This window comes from Schistocerca gregaria, chromosome 6, assembly GCF_023897955.1.
Source record: "Schistocerca gregaria isolate iqSchGreg1 chromosome 6, iqSchGreg1.2, whole genome shotgun sequence".
In the NCBI taxonomy this organism is placed as follows: domain Eukaryota; kingdom Metazoa; phylum Arthropoda; class Insecta; order Orthoptera; family Acrididae; genus Schistocerca; species Schistocerca gregaria.
Window position 1 is genome coordinate 453,315,297 of NC_064925.1, and position 20,453 is coordinate 453,335,749.

At 41.0% G+C, this 20,453-nt stretch overlaps 1 protein-coding gene across 5 annotated transcripts in view; it reads right to left on the reverse strand.

Moving 5' to 3' along the window:
• The window catches only part of LOC126278351 (protein arginine N-methyltransferase 9-like), a 111,916-nt gene that overhangs the window by 58,567 nt on the left and 32,896 nt on the right, over positions 1-20,453 (reverse strand). For all 5 annotated transcript variants that reach the window (XM_049978405.1, XM_049978404.1, XM_049978400.1 and 2 more), the window contains 2 exons: positions 18,033-18,200; positions 17,516-17,782 (listed from right to left, as the gene is read on the reverse strand). In XM_049978405.1, coding sequence (XP_049834362.1) covers positions 17,516-17,782; positions 18,033-18,200 — 435 coding nt within the window. The remainder of the gene's footprint in view (positions 1-17,515; positions 17,783-18,032; positions 18,201-20,453) is intronic.

The window sequence follows — 20,453 nt, forward strand, 5'->3', positions numbered from 1 at the left end:
AGACTCAAATGTTTATAACACGTGGCAGGGACAAAGAACCCAGCGAAATTTTTTTAAGTGCATTATCTGAAAACTACCTTGAGCAGTTAAACAGAGCACCAACTCATGGCGATAACATATTAGACCTTCTGGTGACAAACAGACCTGAACTATTTGAAACAGTTAATGCAGAACAGGGAATCAGTGATCATAAAGCGGTTACAGCATTGTTGATTTCAGCCGTAAATAGAAATATTAAAAAAGGTAGGAAGATTTTTCTGTTTAGCAAAAGTGACAAAAAGCAGATTTCAGAGTACTTGACGGGTCAACACAAAAGTTTTATCTCAAGTACAGATAGTGTTGAAGATCAGTGGACAAAGTTCAAAACAAATCTTACAATGTGCATTAGATGAGTATGTGCCAAGCAAGAGCATAAGAGATGGACAAGAGCCACCGTGGTACAACATCCAAGTTAGAAAACTGCTAAAGAATCAAAGGGAACTTCACAGCAAACATAAACATAGCCAAAGCCTTGCAGACAAACAAAAATTAAATGAAGCAAAATGTATTGTGAGGAGGGCTATGCGAGAGGCGTTCAACGAATTCGAAAGTAAAGTTCTATATACTGACTTGGCAGAAAATCCTGAAGAATTTTGGTCTTATGTCAAAGTGGTAGGTGGAGCAAAACAAAATGTCCAGACACTCTGTGACCAAAATGGTACTGAAACAGAGGATGACAGACTAAAGGCCGAAATACTAAATGTCTTTTTCCAAAGCTGTTTCACAGAGGATGACTGCACTGTAGTTCCTTCTCTAGATTTTTGCACAGATGACAAAATCGTAGATATCGAAATAGATGACAGAGGGATAGAAAAATAATTAAAATTGCTCAAAAGAGAAAAGGCCGCTGAACCTGATGGAATACCAGTTTGATTTTACACAGAGTACGCAAAGGAACTTGCCCCCTTTCTTGCAGCGGTGTACCGTAGGTCTCTAGAACAGCGTTGCGTTCCAAAAGATAGGAAAAGGGCACAGGTCATCCCTATTTTCAAGAAGGGACATTGACTAGATTTGCAGAACTATAGACCTATATGTCTAACGTCGATCAGTTGTAGAATTTTGGAACACGTATTATGTTCGAGTATAATGACTTTTCTGGAGACTAGGAATCTACTATTTACCAATCAGCACGGGTTTTGAAAAAGACGATCGTTTGAAACCCAGCTCGCGCTATTCGTCCACGAGACTCAGAGGGCCATAGACACGGGTTCCCAGGTAGGTGCCGTGTTGCTTGACTCCCGCAAGGCCTTTGATACAGTTCCCCACAGTCGTTTAATGAACAAAGTAAAAGCATATGGACTATCAGACCAACTGTGTGTTTGGATTGAAGAGTTCCTAGATAACGGAACACAGCACGTCATTCTCAATGGAGAGAAGTCTTCCGAAGTAAGAGTGATTTTAGGTGTGCCGCAGGGGAGTGTCATAGGATTGTTGCAATTCACAATATATATAAATGACCTTGTGTATAACATCAGAAGTTCACTGAGCCTTTTTGCTGATGATGCTGTAGTATATTGAGAGGTTGTAACAATGGAAAACTGTACTGAAATGCAGGAAGATCTGCAATGAATTGACGCATGGTGCAGGGAATGGCAACTGAATCTCAATGTAGACAAATGTAATGTGCTGCGAATACATAGAAAGAAAGGTCATTTATCATTTAGCTACAATATAGCAGGTCAGCAACTGGAAGCATTTAATTCCATAAATTATCTGGGAGTACGCATTAGGAGTGATTTAAAATGGAATGATCATATAAAGTTGATCGTCGGTAAAGCAGATGCCAGACTGAAATTCATTGGAAGAATCCTAAGGAAATGCAGTCTGAAAACAAAGGAAGTAGGTTACACTACACTTGTTCATCCAATGCTTGAATACTGCTCACCAGTGTGGAATCCGTACCAGATAGGGTTGATAGAAGAGACAGAGAAGATCCAACGGAGAGCAGCGTGCTTCGTTACAGGATCATTTAGTAATCGCAAAAGCATTACAGAGATTATAGATAAACTCCAGTGGAAGACTCTGCAAGAGAGGTGCTCAGTAACTTGGTAAAGGCTTTTGTTGAAGTTTCAAGAACATACCTTCACCGAGGAGTCAAGCAGTTTACTGCTCCCTCCAACGTATAACTTGCGAAGAGACCATGAGGATAAAATCAGAGAGATTAAAGCCCACATGAGGCATACCGACAATCTTTCTTTCCACGAACAATACAAGACTAGAATAGGAGGGAGAACCAATAAAGGTACTCAAGGTACCCTCTGCCACACATCGTCAGGTGGCTTGCAGAATATGGATGCAGATGTACAGTGTGTTAACTGTAAGACAGATAGTTGTGAGGGGAGTGCGGGGAGAGGAGGAAGCAAGCATTGGCTGGCGAGGGGGAGGAGCCATTGGGACGGGGGAGTAAGGCATGCCTACCAGTTGCAGTGCTGGCACTACAAATTGCGCGTCATGCTTACACGAAAGCAGACGAAAGGCTTGGAAGTAAAACTCGCTTTAAATGTTGTTCATAAACGAAACTGAAATCGTCATGTAAATTAATATATATATATATATATATATATATATATATATATATATATATATATATATATATATATATATATATATATATATCAATGAAACTTTAGTGAGTTGTTCTCCGAACGCCCACAAAGGTTTCCAGCCGAAAAAAAAAGGACACATTCTTGAGGAGACATGACATCATAAACAATGAGATGCCACTGTGGGAAATAACCAGACTTATGCATCCACTATTTGAGAGTGAGAGCACTTAGCGACTAGTAACAAACGTTACATACAATTTCAAACCTTTACGAAAATTTTTCTCGCTGACACCCCCCACAAAATATGAAAGGAAAAAAGGTTGTCGCTTACTACATTTTCTCAGTACATACCGTAAATTTGCCGCAGTAGGCATGATGTTTTAATGTATTACTTCATTACTATTAACTCTAGTCGCAACGTATTTCTCACACAGTATCCACATATATCAGTAAATGCGCCGGCAAATTTATGTCTCTTTACAACATATAATTCAGGAGATATGACGTGGTAAACATCGAGATGCGTGAAAAAGTGCCGCATCAGGCATGACATTTTGTTCTATTATTTCTTCACTACTAACACTACTCACAACACGTTTCACAAACGTGTAAAAAAAAGTATATAAAACCATGGGCAACGTTGTGCCAAAATTTTAAATCAATCAGTCAACAACTTTTCGAGATTTCTTCTGTGCGGAGCACGGGCGTAGAGCAGATGGGAAAGCAACTGCCTCTTCACTCATTTTGATAACGTTTAGCACAACTGCACAATAAAAACACGCAGAACAGAACAGCGCAAAACAATACCGAAGCAGACGACAATGGCTACCTTGTACAACACAGTCAGCTACGTAATGTTGGCAGCAGTCGAAACTGCGTGCCCACCGAAGCCTCCCGACGTTTACCGACTTCTACCGATTCAGGACTAGGGGGAGGTCTGCCATCTAAAAGTTTACACACTGTAGATGTAGAAAGAGTCTGCATCCAAATAAGTACTTTTGCCTCCAATGCCAAGGCTGAGTGGGAGAGAATGCTCAACATGGAAAGGATGGCAACTGTCAAAATGTAAGAACTGTTGTTTGCTAGTGGGTTTGATGTGGACAGAAGTGTGTAGCTGACCTTTGGTGAAGATGAGATCAACATCGAGGGAAAGTGGCATTGGATTCAGACTAAAACCATGTGAAACTTAATTGGGAGAAGGTATGTAGAGACTCCACGAATTTTAAAAGATCAGCCTCACCATGAGTCCATGCCATATAGATGTCATCAATGATCTAAACCAAACCAGGGGCTGAAGACTTATGAATTCCAGGAGAGCCCCCTCCAAGTGACCGTTGAAAAGGTTGGCATAGGAAGGAGCCAACTCTGGTTCCAATGGCCGTACCCCTGATCTGTTTGTATGTCTGCCCATCAAAGGTGAAGTAGTTGTTGGTAATTATGAAGTACACTAAGGTCAGCGTGAAGAACGTCATAAGATTAGAATCAATTGGGTGTTGAATGAGGAAATATCCAGCAGCAGACAGGCCATGTACATAGGGGGATGTTGGTATAGAGGATGATGGCATCAACAATTACTGAAGGTCTACACCAGCTGTCTGTTCCCTCTACATACAACATTTGTCACCGAGATCCCATCCCTGTGATTCAAACTGACCTGCAGTCCCTCCTAAAAACCTCAGGTCCCTCACAAGCACTTACACCTCAAGCCACAGAACTTCTTATCACACCCAGTCCTGCACCCCCCACCTTTTACCTTCTTCCTAAGATCCACAAACCCAATTATCCTGGTCATCCTAGTTGCTGGCTTCAAAGCACCCACCAAACATATATTTGCCTTAAGCTGATCACCACCTGCAACCTATAGTACAAAGAGTCCTCTCCTATACTAAAGATACCAACCATTTTCTGGATTGTCTTTAATCTGTGCACGTGCCATTCCCATACACACCTTGCTTGTCACCATTGATTCCGTCTCCCTCTATATCAACATCTTCCATGTACATGGTCTGCCTGCTGCTGAACGTTTCCTCAGTCAACGTACACCTGATTCCAAGCCTATGACATCTTTCTTGCTGATATTAATCAACTTCATACTTAACAATTGCTTCACTCACGTGGGGCAGACATACAAAAAGATAAGAGATACAGCCATGAAAACCAAGATAGTTCCTTCCTATGCCAACCTTTTCATGGGTCACTTGGAGAAGGCTTTCCTGGATCCATAAGTCTTCAGTCCCTGGCTTGGTTTAGATACACTGATGACATCTTTGCGGTATGAACTCATGGTGAGACCGATCTGTTAAAATTCTTTTAAGTCTCTAAATATCTTCTCCCAATTAAATTTCACATGGTTCTAGTCCAAATTCCATGCCACTTTCTTTGATATTGATCTCATTCTCACTGCAGGCCAGCTACACACTTCTGTCCATATCAAACCCACTAACAATAACAAACAACAGTTCTTACATTTTGACAGTTTCCATCCTTTCCATGTCAAGCGTTCTCTCCCACACAGCCTCAACATTGGAGGCAAAAATAGATAATTTATTTGGATGCAGGCTCTTAACAGCAATGCAGCACCACTCTCACTTCAGCCTTCACTGGACATAATTATCCCAATATCCTAGTCCAAAAGCAGATTTCCAAGGCCATCACATCCAATCCTGGTACTGTTGATCCCTCCAAAAAACAACTTCGGAGCACACCACTTCTCACCTAGTATTATACTGGTCTTGAATGTATCAATCACCTACTCTGACAAGGCCATGACTTCCTAAAATCATGCCCTCAAATGAGATCCATTCTGCTTGAGATTTTGCCCCCCACCACACCTAAATAACTTTTTGTTGCCCTCCCAATCCCCACAATATCCATGTCAGACCCTATGCTCCTTCTGCACCCATCTCCCAATCCAATGGCTCCTACCCTGTGATTGTCTCTGGTGCAAGACATGCCCTATACACCCTCCTACCACCACCTATAATAGCCCTGTAACTGGCAAAACATATACTATCAAAGGGAAAGTCACCTGTGAAATGACACGTCATATACAAGTTATTATTTAAACACTGTTTGGCCTTCTACATTGGCATGCCTACCACCAAATTATCAATTAGGATGAATGGTAATAGGCAGAGGGAAACTCACAATATCCTGTTGCAGACCATGCTTTACAACATGACATTTGGGACCTTGGTGCCTGTTTCACCACACGTGCCATCTGGATTCATCCTCTAGACACCAGTTTCTCAGAACTCCGCAGGTGGGAACTAGCACTACAACATGTCCTTGGTTCTCACCACCCGCGTGGCCTTAATTTACGTTAATTTCTTCTGTCTCAGCATTTCCTCACTGTAACTACTCTTTGCTTCACTCTGTTTTATTTTTCTACAGCTTTCATTGTCTTTCCCATCTATTTTTACTGCCTCCATCCGAGCTCTGTTACATACTCCTGTGCAATGTTTCAGTAGTAATCTCTGTCTTGCATTTTACCCTGTCTTCCACCTTTAAGCTATCAGGTTTTTGAATATCATCCAATGCAGTCCCCAAGAATTAGTATTTCCTTCTTGTTCCATTTGGTAAGTCTCCCCTGACCCGCAGTTCTGGGTGACTTTCCTGAAATCTACCCCTTTTTCTAGACCTCTCCAGTCCTTTTCCTTCATCCTTCTTCCTTTGCCTTCAACCCTTTTGCCTGAAGAAGGAGTCACTGACTCCAAAAGCTTGGTAATTACAACAGTCTTTGATGTGTCTTTTCTGTCACCGCTTGGTGAGTAGATTTTTTATCTATCCAATTATATAATTTTATACAATGCACTTAGCTTTTCACTCTTATTAACTTGTGCATGATGTTTTAGTAGTAATCTCTGTCTTGCATATTACCCTGTCTTCCTTGAGTTTTCAGATCTCATCCATTGCAGTCCCCAACAAACAGTCTTTCCTTCTTATCCCAACCGATGAGTCTTCCTTGACCTGGGGTTCTGGGTGCCTTTTCTAAACTATAGCCCTTTCCCTAAATCTCTCCAGTCCTTTTCCTTCACCCCTCGTGCTTCCCTTCAACTCCTCCACTGGAAGAAGGGATCACTCACTCTGAAAGCTTGTGAAAGTTAAATCCTTTTGTGTGTGAGTTCCCCTGCTGCCACTTGGTGAGTAGATTTTTTTATCTGTCCACTTACATGTGGAATATACATGGACCTGATGTATTCGCAATTACTATGCTATATAGAAGAGTCGTGTTTTTATTTTACTGTTTTCACCTCAATGATAAAATCACTACATATGAGAGGAAATGGCTGACAAGTTAGCTGCTGTGTGTGAACATATCACATCATTGCAAGATAGTTATTTCATGCTTTATACTCCTGGAGAATATGTGATACCTAATGAGCATCTAATTTTATTTCGAGGATGATGTTCCTCCTGACAATATCTGGCAAAAAGGCTAAAGAAATATGGTATAAAGGTTTTTAAAAACCAAACATGCCTCCAGAAATAATGCAATGTCTTGATGTCCCTGTAGAAAGTACTGGCAGAAATGTAACAACTGGTAACTGCTACAGCAGTGTGACTGCTACAACAGTTCCGTTGGATAAAAGACTGACATTAGTAGGAACATTACAAAAGAACCAATCAAATATCCCCCCACAATTTTTGCCCAAAGAACAAAGAACTGTAACTTCAAGCCGGTTTGGTTTTACACAAGATGTAACAATGGTGCCATGTGTTCCAGTCAAACAGATATATTGCACTCATCTCCACAGTGCATAATGATGGAAAGATCAGTGAAGATACAGGCTCTCAGGCAGAAGTCTATACAACAGGAGGAGTAGACATTTGTGATCAGTTGTGTAGTAGTGTTGGCAGAAGTATGAGAGTAAGCGCATCTGCTGTGAATTCATACATCCTCCACAAATTGAGCTCTGGTAATAAAATGATAAGATGTGAACTTCTGAAGAATGTGGCTGAGGACTTACTAACTGATTGTACTGTCCAAAGGATGAACAGTTCTCATACACTTTTCAAAATCTACAACATAAAATAAAGCTTTATCTAGCAGAAAGATGAACTGGTTCCAGCATGCAAGAGTATAGAGAACAAGCCCAGCTATCACTGCTCAGAAAGAGAAGAATGTAACACATGTATCCAAGCATGAATGACAGCAACCATACCACAGTACATATGATTTGTCCCAAACATGTTTGTAAAAATCACACTATTGTGCTCTGCACATCCTATAAAGCTGACACCCAAGAGAACATTGTATACCATGTAACATGTAAAATATTATGCCTCTATCTCAAAAGAATACTGGTTCTTCATGTTAAAAAATAGTTATTTGGAAAGAACAGATGATCAAAATGTATCTGAAACCATTATTAATTACAATATTATGAAATGGGCAATTTCTACTCACCACATGGTAGAGATCTTAAGTTGCAGACAGGCATGGCAAGAAGACTGCTAAACCAGTAAGTTTTCACCCAAAAGGCATTCTTCTGAAGTAGCAATACAGACATTCACGTAAACACAACTGACACACACATGACCACTGACTCTGACTGCTGTGACCAGTCTGCGAGCAACTGTGCATGATGGGAGAAGCAATCTGGATGGTGGGGGTAAAGAGGAGAATGGGGCAAGAAGGGGTGAGGGGCAGTAAAGTGCTGCTTGTAAGAGTATACAGGAATGCGGTAGGGAGAGGGTAGGGCAACTGGTGCAATCAGAAGGTTGGGGGGGGGGGGGGGGGAGTGGAACAGGAGGAGAAGTAAAAAGACTGTGGGTGCATTGGTGGAATAGAAGGTTGTGTATTGCTGGGGTGAGAACAAGGAGGAGGACACGTGGGTGAAAGACAGTGACTAATGAAGGTTGAGGCCATGGGAGTTACAGGAATGTAGGATATATTGCAGGGAGAGCTCCCATCTGTGCAACTCGGAAAAGTTGGAAGGGAGAATCCAGATGGCACAGGCTGTGAAGCAGTCGTTGAAGAGAAAAATGTTGTGTTCACCAGCATGTTCAGCAACTGTTTGGTCCAGCTGTCTCTTGACCACAGTTTGTCAGTAGCCATTGATGCTGACAGACAGCTTGTTGGTTGAAACTTCCTGGCAGATTAAAACTGGAGCCATCCCGAGACTCAAACCTTTGCCTTTTGCGGGCAAGTGCTCTACTGTCTGAGCTACCCAAGCATGAATCATGGCCCACTCTCACAGCTTCAATTCTGCCAGTACCTCATCTCATACCTTCCAAACTTCACAGAAGCTCTTCTGAGAACCTTGCAGAACTAACACTGCTGGAGCTAACACTCCTGGAGCTTGTTGGTTGTTATTCCCACATAGAATACAGCACAGTGGTTGCAGCTTAGCTTGTAGAGTACATGACTGCTTTCACAGGTAGCCTGCCTTTGATGGGAAAGGTGATGCTTGTGACCGGACTGGAGTAGGTGGTAGTGGAAGGATATATGGGACAGGTCTTACTTTTAGGTCTGTTACAAGAAGTGAGCCACAAGGCAAAGGGTAGGGTGCAGGTGTCGAGAATGTGATTTAGTTGCTCCAGTCCTGGGTGATACTGAGTCTCAAGGAGAATCACCCTCTGTGGCCAGGCAGTGGGACTTTGGGAGGTGGTGGGTGACTGGAGAGATAAGGCAAAGGAGATCTGATTCCGTATAAGGTTGGGAGGTGATTTTGGTCTGTGAAAGATTCAGTGAGACCCTTGGTATATTTTGAGATGGACTGCTTGTCGCTACATTTTTGATGGCCACAGGTAGCTAGGATGTACGGAAGGGCCTTTTTGGTATGGAACGGGTAGCACCTGTTGAAGTGAAGGTATTGTTGATAGTTGGTAGACCTGATATGGACAGAGGTACTGATATAGCCATCTTTGAGGTGGAGGTCAACATCGAGGAAGGCCGTTTGTTGGGTGGAGGAGGACCACGTGAAGTGAATGGGTGAGAAGGTCTTGAGATTCTGGAGAAATGTGGTTAGGCTATCATCACCCTAACATGAAGATGTCATCAATGAATCTGAACCAGTTGAGGGGTTTGTGATTCTGGATGGTTAGGAAGGATTCTTCTGGAGTCCAATGATTAGGTTGGTATAGGATTGTGCCAGGCTGGTGTCCAATGCTGTAGCATGGATTTGTTTGTATGTGATACCTTCAGAGGTGAAGTAATCATGGAGGAGGATGTAGTTGGTCATGGTGACCAGGAAGGAGGTTGTAGGTTTGGAAACTGTCAGGCAATGGGAAAGGTAGTGTTCAATAGCGATAATGCCACAGGCATTAGGGATGTTAGAGTAAAGGGAGGTGGCATCAATAGTGATGAGCAAGGCACCATGTGGTAAAGGAACAGGAACCGTGGAGAGTTGGAGGAAATGATTGGTGTCTTCAATATAGTAAGGCAGGTTGCAAGTAATAGGCTGAAGGCGTTGGTCTACAAGAGCAGAGACTCTCTCAGTGGGGGCACAGTAACTGGCCATAATTGGGTGTCCTGGGTGGTTGGGTTTATGGACTTTAGGAAACATGTAGAAGGTAGGAGAGCAAGGAGTGGCAGGGGTGAGGGGCGAGAGACTCAGAGGGAGAGGTTCTGGGACAGGATTAAGGACTGAGGAGAGTCTGGTGATCCCATTCGATTTGAAGTCCCTCTGTCAAGTAATCCCTACTGTTCAAAGCCATGGTGGTGGAGCCTTTGTCAGCAGGTAGGATTTCAAGGTTGGTCTAAGTTTGTAGATGGTGGATTGTGGTTCTTCCTGTGTAAGTAAGGTTAGCTTGCATATTGAGGGATTTGGGGAAAGATAGTGAGGCAAGGTTCGATGTTAAGAAATTGTGGAAAGTTAATAGAGGATTGTTCGGGGGCATGGCAATGTGACTTGGGGCACTAAACTCCGGACTACATCAGCTGCCCTACTGTCTCCCCATCATACTCCTGCATGCTCCCACAAGCAGCACTTCACCATCCCTCACCACTACCCTCCTACCACTCCCCCTTCCTCCACCAGCTTCCTCCTTTCCCCCATTACCCAGACTGCTTCTCCTGCCATCTGCAGTTACTTGCAGTCGGTCTCAGTGACCAGGGACAGTGGTCAAGTGTGTCAGTTATATTTGCATGACTGTGTGTGTTATCTACTTCAGAAGATGTCCTTTGGGCCAAAAGTTTACTTGTATAGCAGTCTTTTTGCTGTGCCTGTCTGTGACTAGATATCTACACTTTCTGGTGATTAGAAATCTATCCTTTTCATAACATTGTCATTATTCTGCTCTGGATTTCCCATTGTTTGAAATTGTTATTAGCATTCTAATAGGGAATAAAGACTATATTTTAAATAATTAAATGACAGAGAATTTTGTTGTTCTATGTTTTAGTTTTGGGTCAAATTACCTGACTTGTGTATTTTCATATTGCAATAGCAAGCGATTACTAAAGAGTTAAGGTGCCCATTGTCTTTGCAGTCATCTCTAGAACAGTACTGTCTACCATTGTTGATTTTGTAACTGTGAGCAATTTGAAATGATAAGCAACTCTCTTTTATTCATCATGCATTGTATGCTGGATGTGACCAGATAGAAAATTATAGTTCATCCCATATTATTATTTTAAGCATCAGTATGGTTTCAGGAAAGGTTGCAGCACAACCCATGCAATAAATGAACTGGTCACAAAAGTTATCAGTTCTCTCAATAACAGAAAGAATGTATCAGGCATCTTTTGCGATTTTACCAAAGCCTTCACACTGTAAACCATGGCCACTAGCTGTGGTTTTCAAGGAAAATCTCTTAGCAGGATGTCATCATACTTGACAAACAGAAAACAAAGAGTACTTGTTAATAACAACGGCAAGAAATTCCTCTCTAGCTGGAAACAAACACAATCTGGTGTCCCACATGGCTCAATATTAGGGCCACTACTATTTTTGTATTACATTAAAGATATGTCATGTCATGTTGAGTCAGATACCATCCTCTATGTAGATGGTTCAACAGCAACAGTCTACTGTAAAACTGATGAAGACTTAATGCATCATATTGAGCAGACACTTGGGGAAGTGGAGGTGTGGGTGAGAAATAATAATTTAAAATTAAACTTTGCAAAAACAGAAACTGTTCATTTTTCCACGAAACAATCAGCACAATGTATATGTTAAATTAGTTACAAGGACAAAACACGGGACACTGCTAGCTGTCTCAAATTTCTTGGCATGTTAATAAATATATATATTGTGGAACAGTCTTGTGTGTGTCATGAATGTCTTATCTGGTAACAATGATTTAGTGGTTAAAAAACTGTATATTATGCATATTTTGTTTCAGTAGTTAAGTATAGCATAATTTTCTGGGGGTCTGAGAATACGTATCTGCTCAGAGCCTTTACAGAAATCATTCAAGCAATGGTGGGAGCTAAAAAGAATCAACACTGCAAACCTTTATTTCAAAAACTAGATCTAATGTCCATTCCAAGCATATATGACATTCTCATTTTCACAAAGAGAAACCCACAACTTCATGAGGAAAATGCTTCCTGCATTGGTATGAGACTACACGTAAGGCATGTTACATGCTACCTACCTACAGATTCAAATTATATAAAAAAACTCCACACTACATGGGCATGAAAATGGTAAATAAAATCTGTAGGAGGAAAAGTGACCCAGTTCTAAAAAATACTGAAGGAGACCTGAAAAAATATTTTAAAGGTAAATGATTCTATAATATAGCAGATTTCCTGAATGATGATCATGTAATATAGCATCTCTCCAAAGGGTAACACTATATATGCTATACCCATAGATTTTAAAAAAAATAATAACCATGTGAAGTAATACATATGTATTGTCACCTTAGATTAGTTTATTACTCTGCAGGTTAGTCTTAAAATTGACAAGCCATCTATGACACAATCTTTGATTGTATGAGTTATGATTAATAAAATTCTTTTCCGGGCTATTATGCCGTGATCTGATGGATTTCGCATTGTAACCCAACGTTTCGTCCCCATCTGCGGAGGACATCTTCAAGGGGGTTCGTGGCTTCTGTTAACTTCCGAAACACACACTGTCTCACTACTGACTGCAGCAAATTTTTGTTTTCGCGTGCTCCCGCGCATAGGCGTGACGTCACATGTTTTGAATACGCGAGCGCAATTGGCCGTTATCAGTTGCCGCCGTCCGCTGTTGCTATCATCCCATGGTGGAAGACTGGTACACATCTTCTTCAGCACCGGCATCCAGATGTCATTCAATTTCACGCCCTCCTCCTTCCTATTAAAATTCCTGGGGTGTTTCATAATCTCTATAGCCTCTCTGTAAAGCCTTTCATGATATCCGCTTGTGGCTGCCAGTACTTGAGTTCTATCAAAATAAATGTGGTGGTCTCCTGACTGCAAAGCGTGTTCCGCAACAGCTGATCTATCAATCTCTCCCCTTCTACAATTGCCCTTGTGCTCTTCTAGTCGTTTTTTGACCGTTCTTTTTGTGGTACCCACATATACCTCCCCACAACTACACGGGATCCTGTAAATTCCTGCTTTTTCCAGCGGTTTACGAGCATCCTTAGCCAATCTCAGGTGTTCTTGTATCTTCCGGGTAGGTTTGTAAATCACCGCGATATTCCGTTTTTTCAATATTTTCCCTATGCGGTCAGTGACGTCCTTAATAAAAGGCAGGAAAACTTTCGATTTTGCAAGCGCTTGTGCATTGCTATGATTTTCACGTGGCGGTCTTAACGCTCTTTTTATCTCAGCAGCCGAGTAACCATTCCTGAGTAATGTATCAGTGAGGTGTTCCAGTTCCGTATCCAGTAGCCCAGGTTCACAGATGTTCCTCGCTCTATCCGCCAACGTTTTTATTATGCCTCGCTTTTGTTGTGGGTGGTGGTTCGAATCCCGGTGTAGATAACGATCTGTGTGCGTGGGTTTCCGGTAAACTGTATGGCCTAAGCTACCATACTGTTTCTTGTAAACTAGCACATCCAGAAAATTTAGTCTCCCTTCTGCCTCCTCCTCCATGGTAAAATAAATCTTCAGATTAATACCGTTTAGATGTTTGTGAAAACAGCCTAGTTCCTCTCTGCCATGCCTCCACAACACAAACGTATCATCTACGTAGCGGAACCAGATATTCGGTTTTTTGTTGGCAGTTTCTAGAGCCTGCGCCTCGAATTTTTCCATGAAAAAGTTAGCTATAACCGGGCTTAAGGGGCTCCCCATTGCCACGCCATCAGTCTGTTCGTAGAACTCATCGTTCCATTTGAAATATGTGGTCGTAAGGCAATATTTAAACAGTTCTGCAATGTCGGGAGGAAAAATTCTATTCAGCTGTTGCAACACCTCATTGAGAGGAACCATAGTAAATAGCGATGCCACATCGAAACTGACTAACATGTCCTCCGGCTGGACCACTATGCCGCTTAATTTACTGATGAAATGTGCAGAATTCTTGATATATGTATGAGTTATGTAATGTAGCAATAAAACTTTGATTTGGTGTGACTGCCAGAACAAAAAGATGCAGTAAGCACCATAAAAGCATTTTTGTTTTCAGTTTTAATTATATTTGCATAATTCAAAGATTTATTTGGCTTCTTCTTAGATTTGCACTCATTCACAAATTATCTGAGATTCAGTGAATTTAACTGACTTGAAATTTTGTGCATTATAGTGGTATTTCAAGTTTTGGTGTATTCTATTCCACTTACTAGCTGCCAGTGCCAAGTCTGCAGTCTCATTTGTTGAAGCAAACACAAGTCTAATGGATTCCTGAATTAACTGCTGACTTATTTAATCGCTAGTGATAATGACACTTGAATTCCCAATTGATGTAATAGAAGATTCCATAGAAATGTTGGAACACATGAGGCAATACTGAACCTACGATTTATCTTAGAAGATAAATTAAGGAAAGGCAAACCAGAATTTGTAGATTTAGAGAAAGCTTTTGACAATTTTGACTGGAATACTCTCTTTCAAATTCGGAAGGTGGCATGGATAAAATACAGGGAGCAAAAGGCTATTTACAATTTGCATAGAAACCAGATACCAGTTGTAAGAGTCAAGGTGCATGAAAGGGAAGCAGTGGTTGGGAAGGGAGTGAGACAGGGTTGTAGCCTATCCCCGATGTTATTCAATCTGTATATTGAGTGAGCAGTGAAGGAAACAAAAGAAAAATTCGGAGTAAGAAATAAAATCCATGGAGAAGAAATAAAAATGTTGAGGTTCACCAATGACATTGTAATTCTGTCAGAGACAGCAAAGGACCTGGAAGAGCAGCTGAACTGAATGGACAGTGTCTTGAAAGGAGGATATAAGATAAACACCAACAAAAAGCAAAATGAGGATGATGGAATGTAATTGAATTAAATCAAGTGATGCTGAGGGAATTAGATTGGGAAATGAGACGCTTAAAGTAGTAGATGAGTTTTGCTATTTGGGGAGCAAAATAACTGGTCATGGTTGAAACAGAGAGGATATAAAATGTAGACTGGCAATGGCAAGGAAAGTGTTTTTGAAGAAGATAAATTTGTTAACATCGGGTATAGATTTAAGTGTCAGGAAGTCATTTCTGAAAGTATTTGTATGGGGTGCAGCCATGTATGGAAGTGAAATGTAGACGATAAATAGTTTAGACAAGAAGAGAATAGAAGCTTTCAAAATGTGGTGCTACAGAAGAATGCTGAAGATTAGATGGGTAGATCACATAACTAATGAGGAGGTACTGAATAGAATTGGGGAGAAGAGGAGTTTGTGGCACAACTTGACAAGAAGAAGGGACCGGTTGGTAGGACATGTTCTGAAGCATCAAGGGATCACAAATTTAGCATTGGAGTGCAGTGTGAAGGGTAAAAATCGTAGAGGGAGACCAAGAGATGAATACACTAAGCAGATTAAGAAGGACTGTAGGTTGCAGTAGGTACTGGGAGCTGAAGAAGCTTGCACAGGATAGAATAGCATGGAGAGCTGCATCAAACCAGTCTCTGGACAGAAGACCACCACAACAACAACAACAACAACAACAACAACAACAACATAACAGAGGGCTGAAAATCTGACGCAAGTCAACCTAGCATGATCACTACTTTCAAAACATCATCCATTTTCTTATCAATGCTTCAAATTTGTTGAGTATGTGGCATAACTTTTGACGAATACGGTTCTATACCAATCTTAGAAGCAAATCAATGATGTAAATAAAATAGAAAGAAACATCCACATGGGAAAAATATATTAAAAACATAGATTCCAAGACTTACCAAGCGGGAAAGCGCCTGTTCCGGTAGACAGGCACAATAAAGTAACACACACACACACACACACACACACACACACACACACACACACACACACACACACACACAAAATTTCTAGCTTTCGCAACCAACAGTTGCTTCTTCAGGAAAGAGGGAAGGAGAGGGAAAGACGAAAGGATGTGGGTTTTAAGGGAGAGGGTAAGGAGTCATTCCAATCCCGGGAGCGGAAAGACTTACCGTAGGGGGGAAAAAAGGACAGGTGTACACTCGCACACACACACATATACATCTGCACATACACAGACACAAGCAGACATTTTTTTTCTGTCAACAGTACCTGCATTTTGACTGATGCCACCCCTTCCACAACAAAATATCCCTGCCATGCAGCCTGGCCTCCCAGGGACAGGTCTCACCAAGGCCTTTGTAGACAGCACTATACCCCCCAGACCAAGTCCGCAAAGAACCAGCCACAAAGGAGTACCTCTTTGTCACCCATTACCACCCCGGACTGGAACAACTGAATCACATCCTTTGCAAGGCCTTTGATTGCCTATCGTCACACCCTGAAATGAGAGACCTCCTACCCAGCATCCTTCCCACCCCTCCTAAAGCGGTGTTGCATCGCCCACCCAACCTCCACAACATCCTAGTCCATCCCTATGCCACTCCCAATCCCAATCCCTTGCCTCAAGTATCATATCCCAGTGGAAGAGTCAGGGGCAAATCCTGTCCAATCCACCCACACAGCACATCCTATTCTAGTCTTGTCACAGGTTTATCCTACCCCATCAGGGACCAGGCCAGCTGTAAAAGCAGCCATGTCATTTACTAGCTTTGCTGCAATCACTGCACAGTTTTATATTGGTATGACTACCAACGAGCTGTCCACCAGGGTGAACGGCCACCAACAAACTGCGGCCGAGAGCAAAATAGACCACCCTTGATTTATATGGCTATTTCACTACTTGAGCCATTTGGATCCTGCCTCCCATCACTAGCTTTCTGAACTGTGTAGATGGGAGTTATCTTAAAAACACATTCTCCGCTCTGTTATTATCCTAGCCTCAACTTATGATAACACAATGTCCCCATGCCCTCCACCAAACATTATACATCCATTCTGTCCAAAAATTTCCGCCCTATTCCTGTCTCTCCTGTTCTTTGTCTGCCACCCTCTGCCAACGCACCTCTCCATATTTCACCATTCCTCTCCTCTTTCACTCCTTTTTTTCTCAACTCCCTGCCTCACAAGCTCCTGACGCTGACCCTGTTGGCATTCTAGTCCCTGTACACTCTGCCAGACAGCATTCATCTCTCTCTCCACCCATGCAATGCTATCCCTTCCCCTTCTCCACTCCCTCCAGATTGCTGCTTGCATCCCACATACAGCTGCATTCCGGCCTGAGGTACCGGAGTTGGTGGTTATGTGTGCATGAAGTGTGCTTGTTTGTGTATATGAATGGTGTGTGTTTCTCTTTTGTTGATGAAAGGTGTGGCCAAAAGCTTTATGTAACTGTCTTTGCAACTTACTTGCCTGTTGAAACTTAATCCATCTTCTTTATGGTATATAGCAATCTATCTTTTCCTACATTGATAGATTTTGAAAAAAAATATTTTAATAGGTATTTTTTTAATTCAGTTATGAGGTTGTATTAATACTTTTGCTGACTAAAAAAGATGAAAATTTAAACACCAGAAAATACCTGGTTCCTCTGGGTACATGCATTATGTCATCACTGTCATAGGGCCCATCAACTTCAGCAATCAGCATAGGCTCCATTGAGCTCATGGAAGCACGGTAACAGGATGCAATGTAGTGGCTGGAGATGGCCACGACCCTTAAGAATGCACCACAGGGTATCACTTGCGCCCCTGGGGCCATGAGTGATGATGATGCATGTGAAAGTGTTTGCAGTATTCCTTCTCCCACCAAGCCAGCATCTACAATCTCAGTCACCACCAAAGAGACCCTATAAAACACGTTATGGATGACAATTTTCTCAGAAAATATTTGATCACGTGTGTTATTTTAGCCACAGGTATTTAAAGGGACAGAAAAAAAAACTTACATAGATTGGAATATGTGTGCAGCCTATAATCATACATTAATACGGTTTGTTGTTAAATTACACAAATAACTATTGATGTCTCAAAATGTAATTAGTTTGTAGAGACAATACAAAACACATGACAAGTTGTTCAAAGTGTATGTTAACTTACCTGTTTGGAATATCTTCGGGTATCCTTATATCACTTGACAGTTTGTTTATCAGACGGATTTTGCCACTTGCATTGTTGGCTGAAATGACTTTTTCTGCTATGTTGATCATTGTCTCCGAGACATCACATGAAAAGACTTCTTTTGCCCCGCCTTCAACAGCAAATAAGCTGTAGAAAAAGGAAAGGAAACGATCCAACACCACCTAGTAATGTATTACAAAATTATCTGTGATAATAGTACATTCCTGATGATAGCGTTTGAAAAGTGACACTTCATTGTGTTAATGTTTCACAAAATCTTTCAGTCAATGTCCTTGTGATTCATTAAACTAGTCAACAGACTCAATACATCAAATGTGTAATGTCACTGAGTAATTTGCAGTATTGTTCTATGCATGGCTAATTATTTTATTATGATTCTCAGAAGCATGTTATCTTGGATGCAGAGTCATTGTCACATGTAGAAGTAACTTCGGGTGTGCCACAGCAAACGCTGGACCCTTGCTGTTCATGTTGTATATTAATGACCTTGCAGTCAATGTTCATAGTAACCTCAGACCTTTTGCAGATAATGCACTTATCTATAATAAATATTAAATAGATCTTGATAAGATTTCAAAGTGGTGTAAAGGTTGGAAACTTGCTTTAAATGTTTTTAAATGTAAAATTGTGTACTTCATAAAATGAAACAAATGTAGTTTCCTATGACTATAAACTCAAAGAGTTACAGTATGAATATGTCAAATCATACAAATACTTGGGTGTAACATTTTGTAGGGACATGAAATGAATCATCACTTAAAACCTGTCATGAGTAAAGCAAGTAGTTGACTTTGGTTTATTGGTAGAGACTGGGGAAGTGCAATCAGTCTACATAGGAGATTGCTTGTAAATCACTCTTGTGATCCATCCTAGACTATAGCTCAAGTGTGTAGAACTAGTAACAAATAGGACTAACAGGGGAGATTGAATGTATACAGAGAAGGGCAGCATGAGTGGTCATAGGTTTGTTTGAACTGTGAGAGATTGTCACAGAGATGCTGGAAAAACTAAACTGGTAGACTCTTGAAGAGAGACATAAACTATCCCGAGAAATACTGCTAATAAAGTTCAAAGAATCAGCTTTAAAAGATGACTCTATGAATATACCACAACCCTCTACTTATCACTCACATAGGGATCGTGAGGACAAGATTAGAATAATTACAGCAGGCTTAGAGGCATTTAAATAATCATTATTCCTACATTCCATTCGTGAATGGAATGGAAAGAAACCCTAATAACTGGTACATTGGGATGTACCCTTTGCCATGCACTTTGTGGTGGTTTCCACAATATAGATGTAAGTGTAGATATAAATGTAGAAGGACACAAGGAGATACCTAAAACAGCCAGAGCCATTAATGACATTTGACGAAATTAAACATAGAAATTTATCATAATAAATAAACTGTCATACTGGTAACTAAAAGTATTTCATTTTCAATAAAGCAGTAGTACTGAAAGCTAGCTGCCATTATTATAAGACAACACACACAAAACATGCAGTACAAGTGGAAATTGGCACGGGTGATTAGATCTAATTTGCTTGGAGATATAGAGAAAAGACGGAAAGAAAATTAGGTTTTAATAGAATTGAGGAGGGAGGGAGAGGGGTATTGGGGTTTATTACCCTGTTGATGATACGGCCACAAGGTTGTGTTGAACTGAAACAGAGAAGAATTTTGGCAATATCCTTTTTGATGGAAGTGCATGGCATTTGCCTTAACCTGTTCAGGAAAACAGCAGCAAAACTAAACTGAATCACTGGACAGACATTTGAAACACACTGACATCTATACAAAGGAATCAAATTGACATGAAACTGAATGGAAAGGAAAACCAACGATGAGAGATTATTAAAGGCAATAGAAAAGAGGAAAATAAAATTTATTGGACATGTCACCTGACACAACATTTCCATTATTAACTTCTTAAAGGCAAAGTACTGGGAAAGACAGGAAGAAGATAGCATAGGATGACGTATTTGATAGATATTGAGAAGAGGATAGGATGTGACAATTACATGGATCTGAAACAAACAGCCAATGACACAAGACAGGTTGCATCAACAAGGCATTGGCCTTTCAAATATGTATTCCACCTATTTTGTGAGTCCACACAGCTGTAAGTCATGTGTCATCACACCGAGTAGTTTCATACAAAGAGGAAGTGCAGTGAGAAAATATTGTAGCAACATGCAAATTTAAAATAGATGCATGCATACCATTTTTGGGCAAGTTAATTAAAATAAAAAAATACAGTGTCCAATATTTTAGTCTAAATTCTTACATGTGCAGCAAACAATTAAAGCTTTCTTCAGAATCTATCCTATGTTACAGAGAACTGTTGATTCAGACTAAAAACTGTGTATCAGAAATG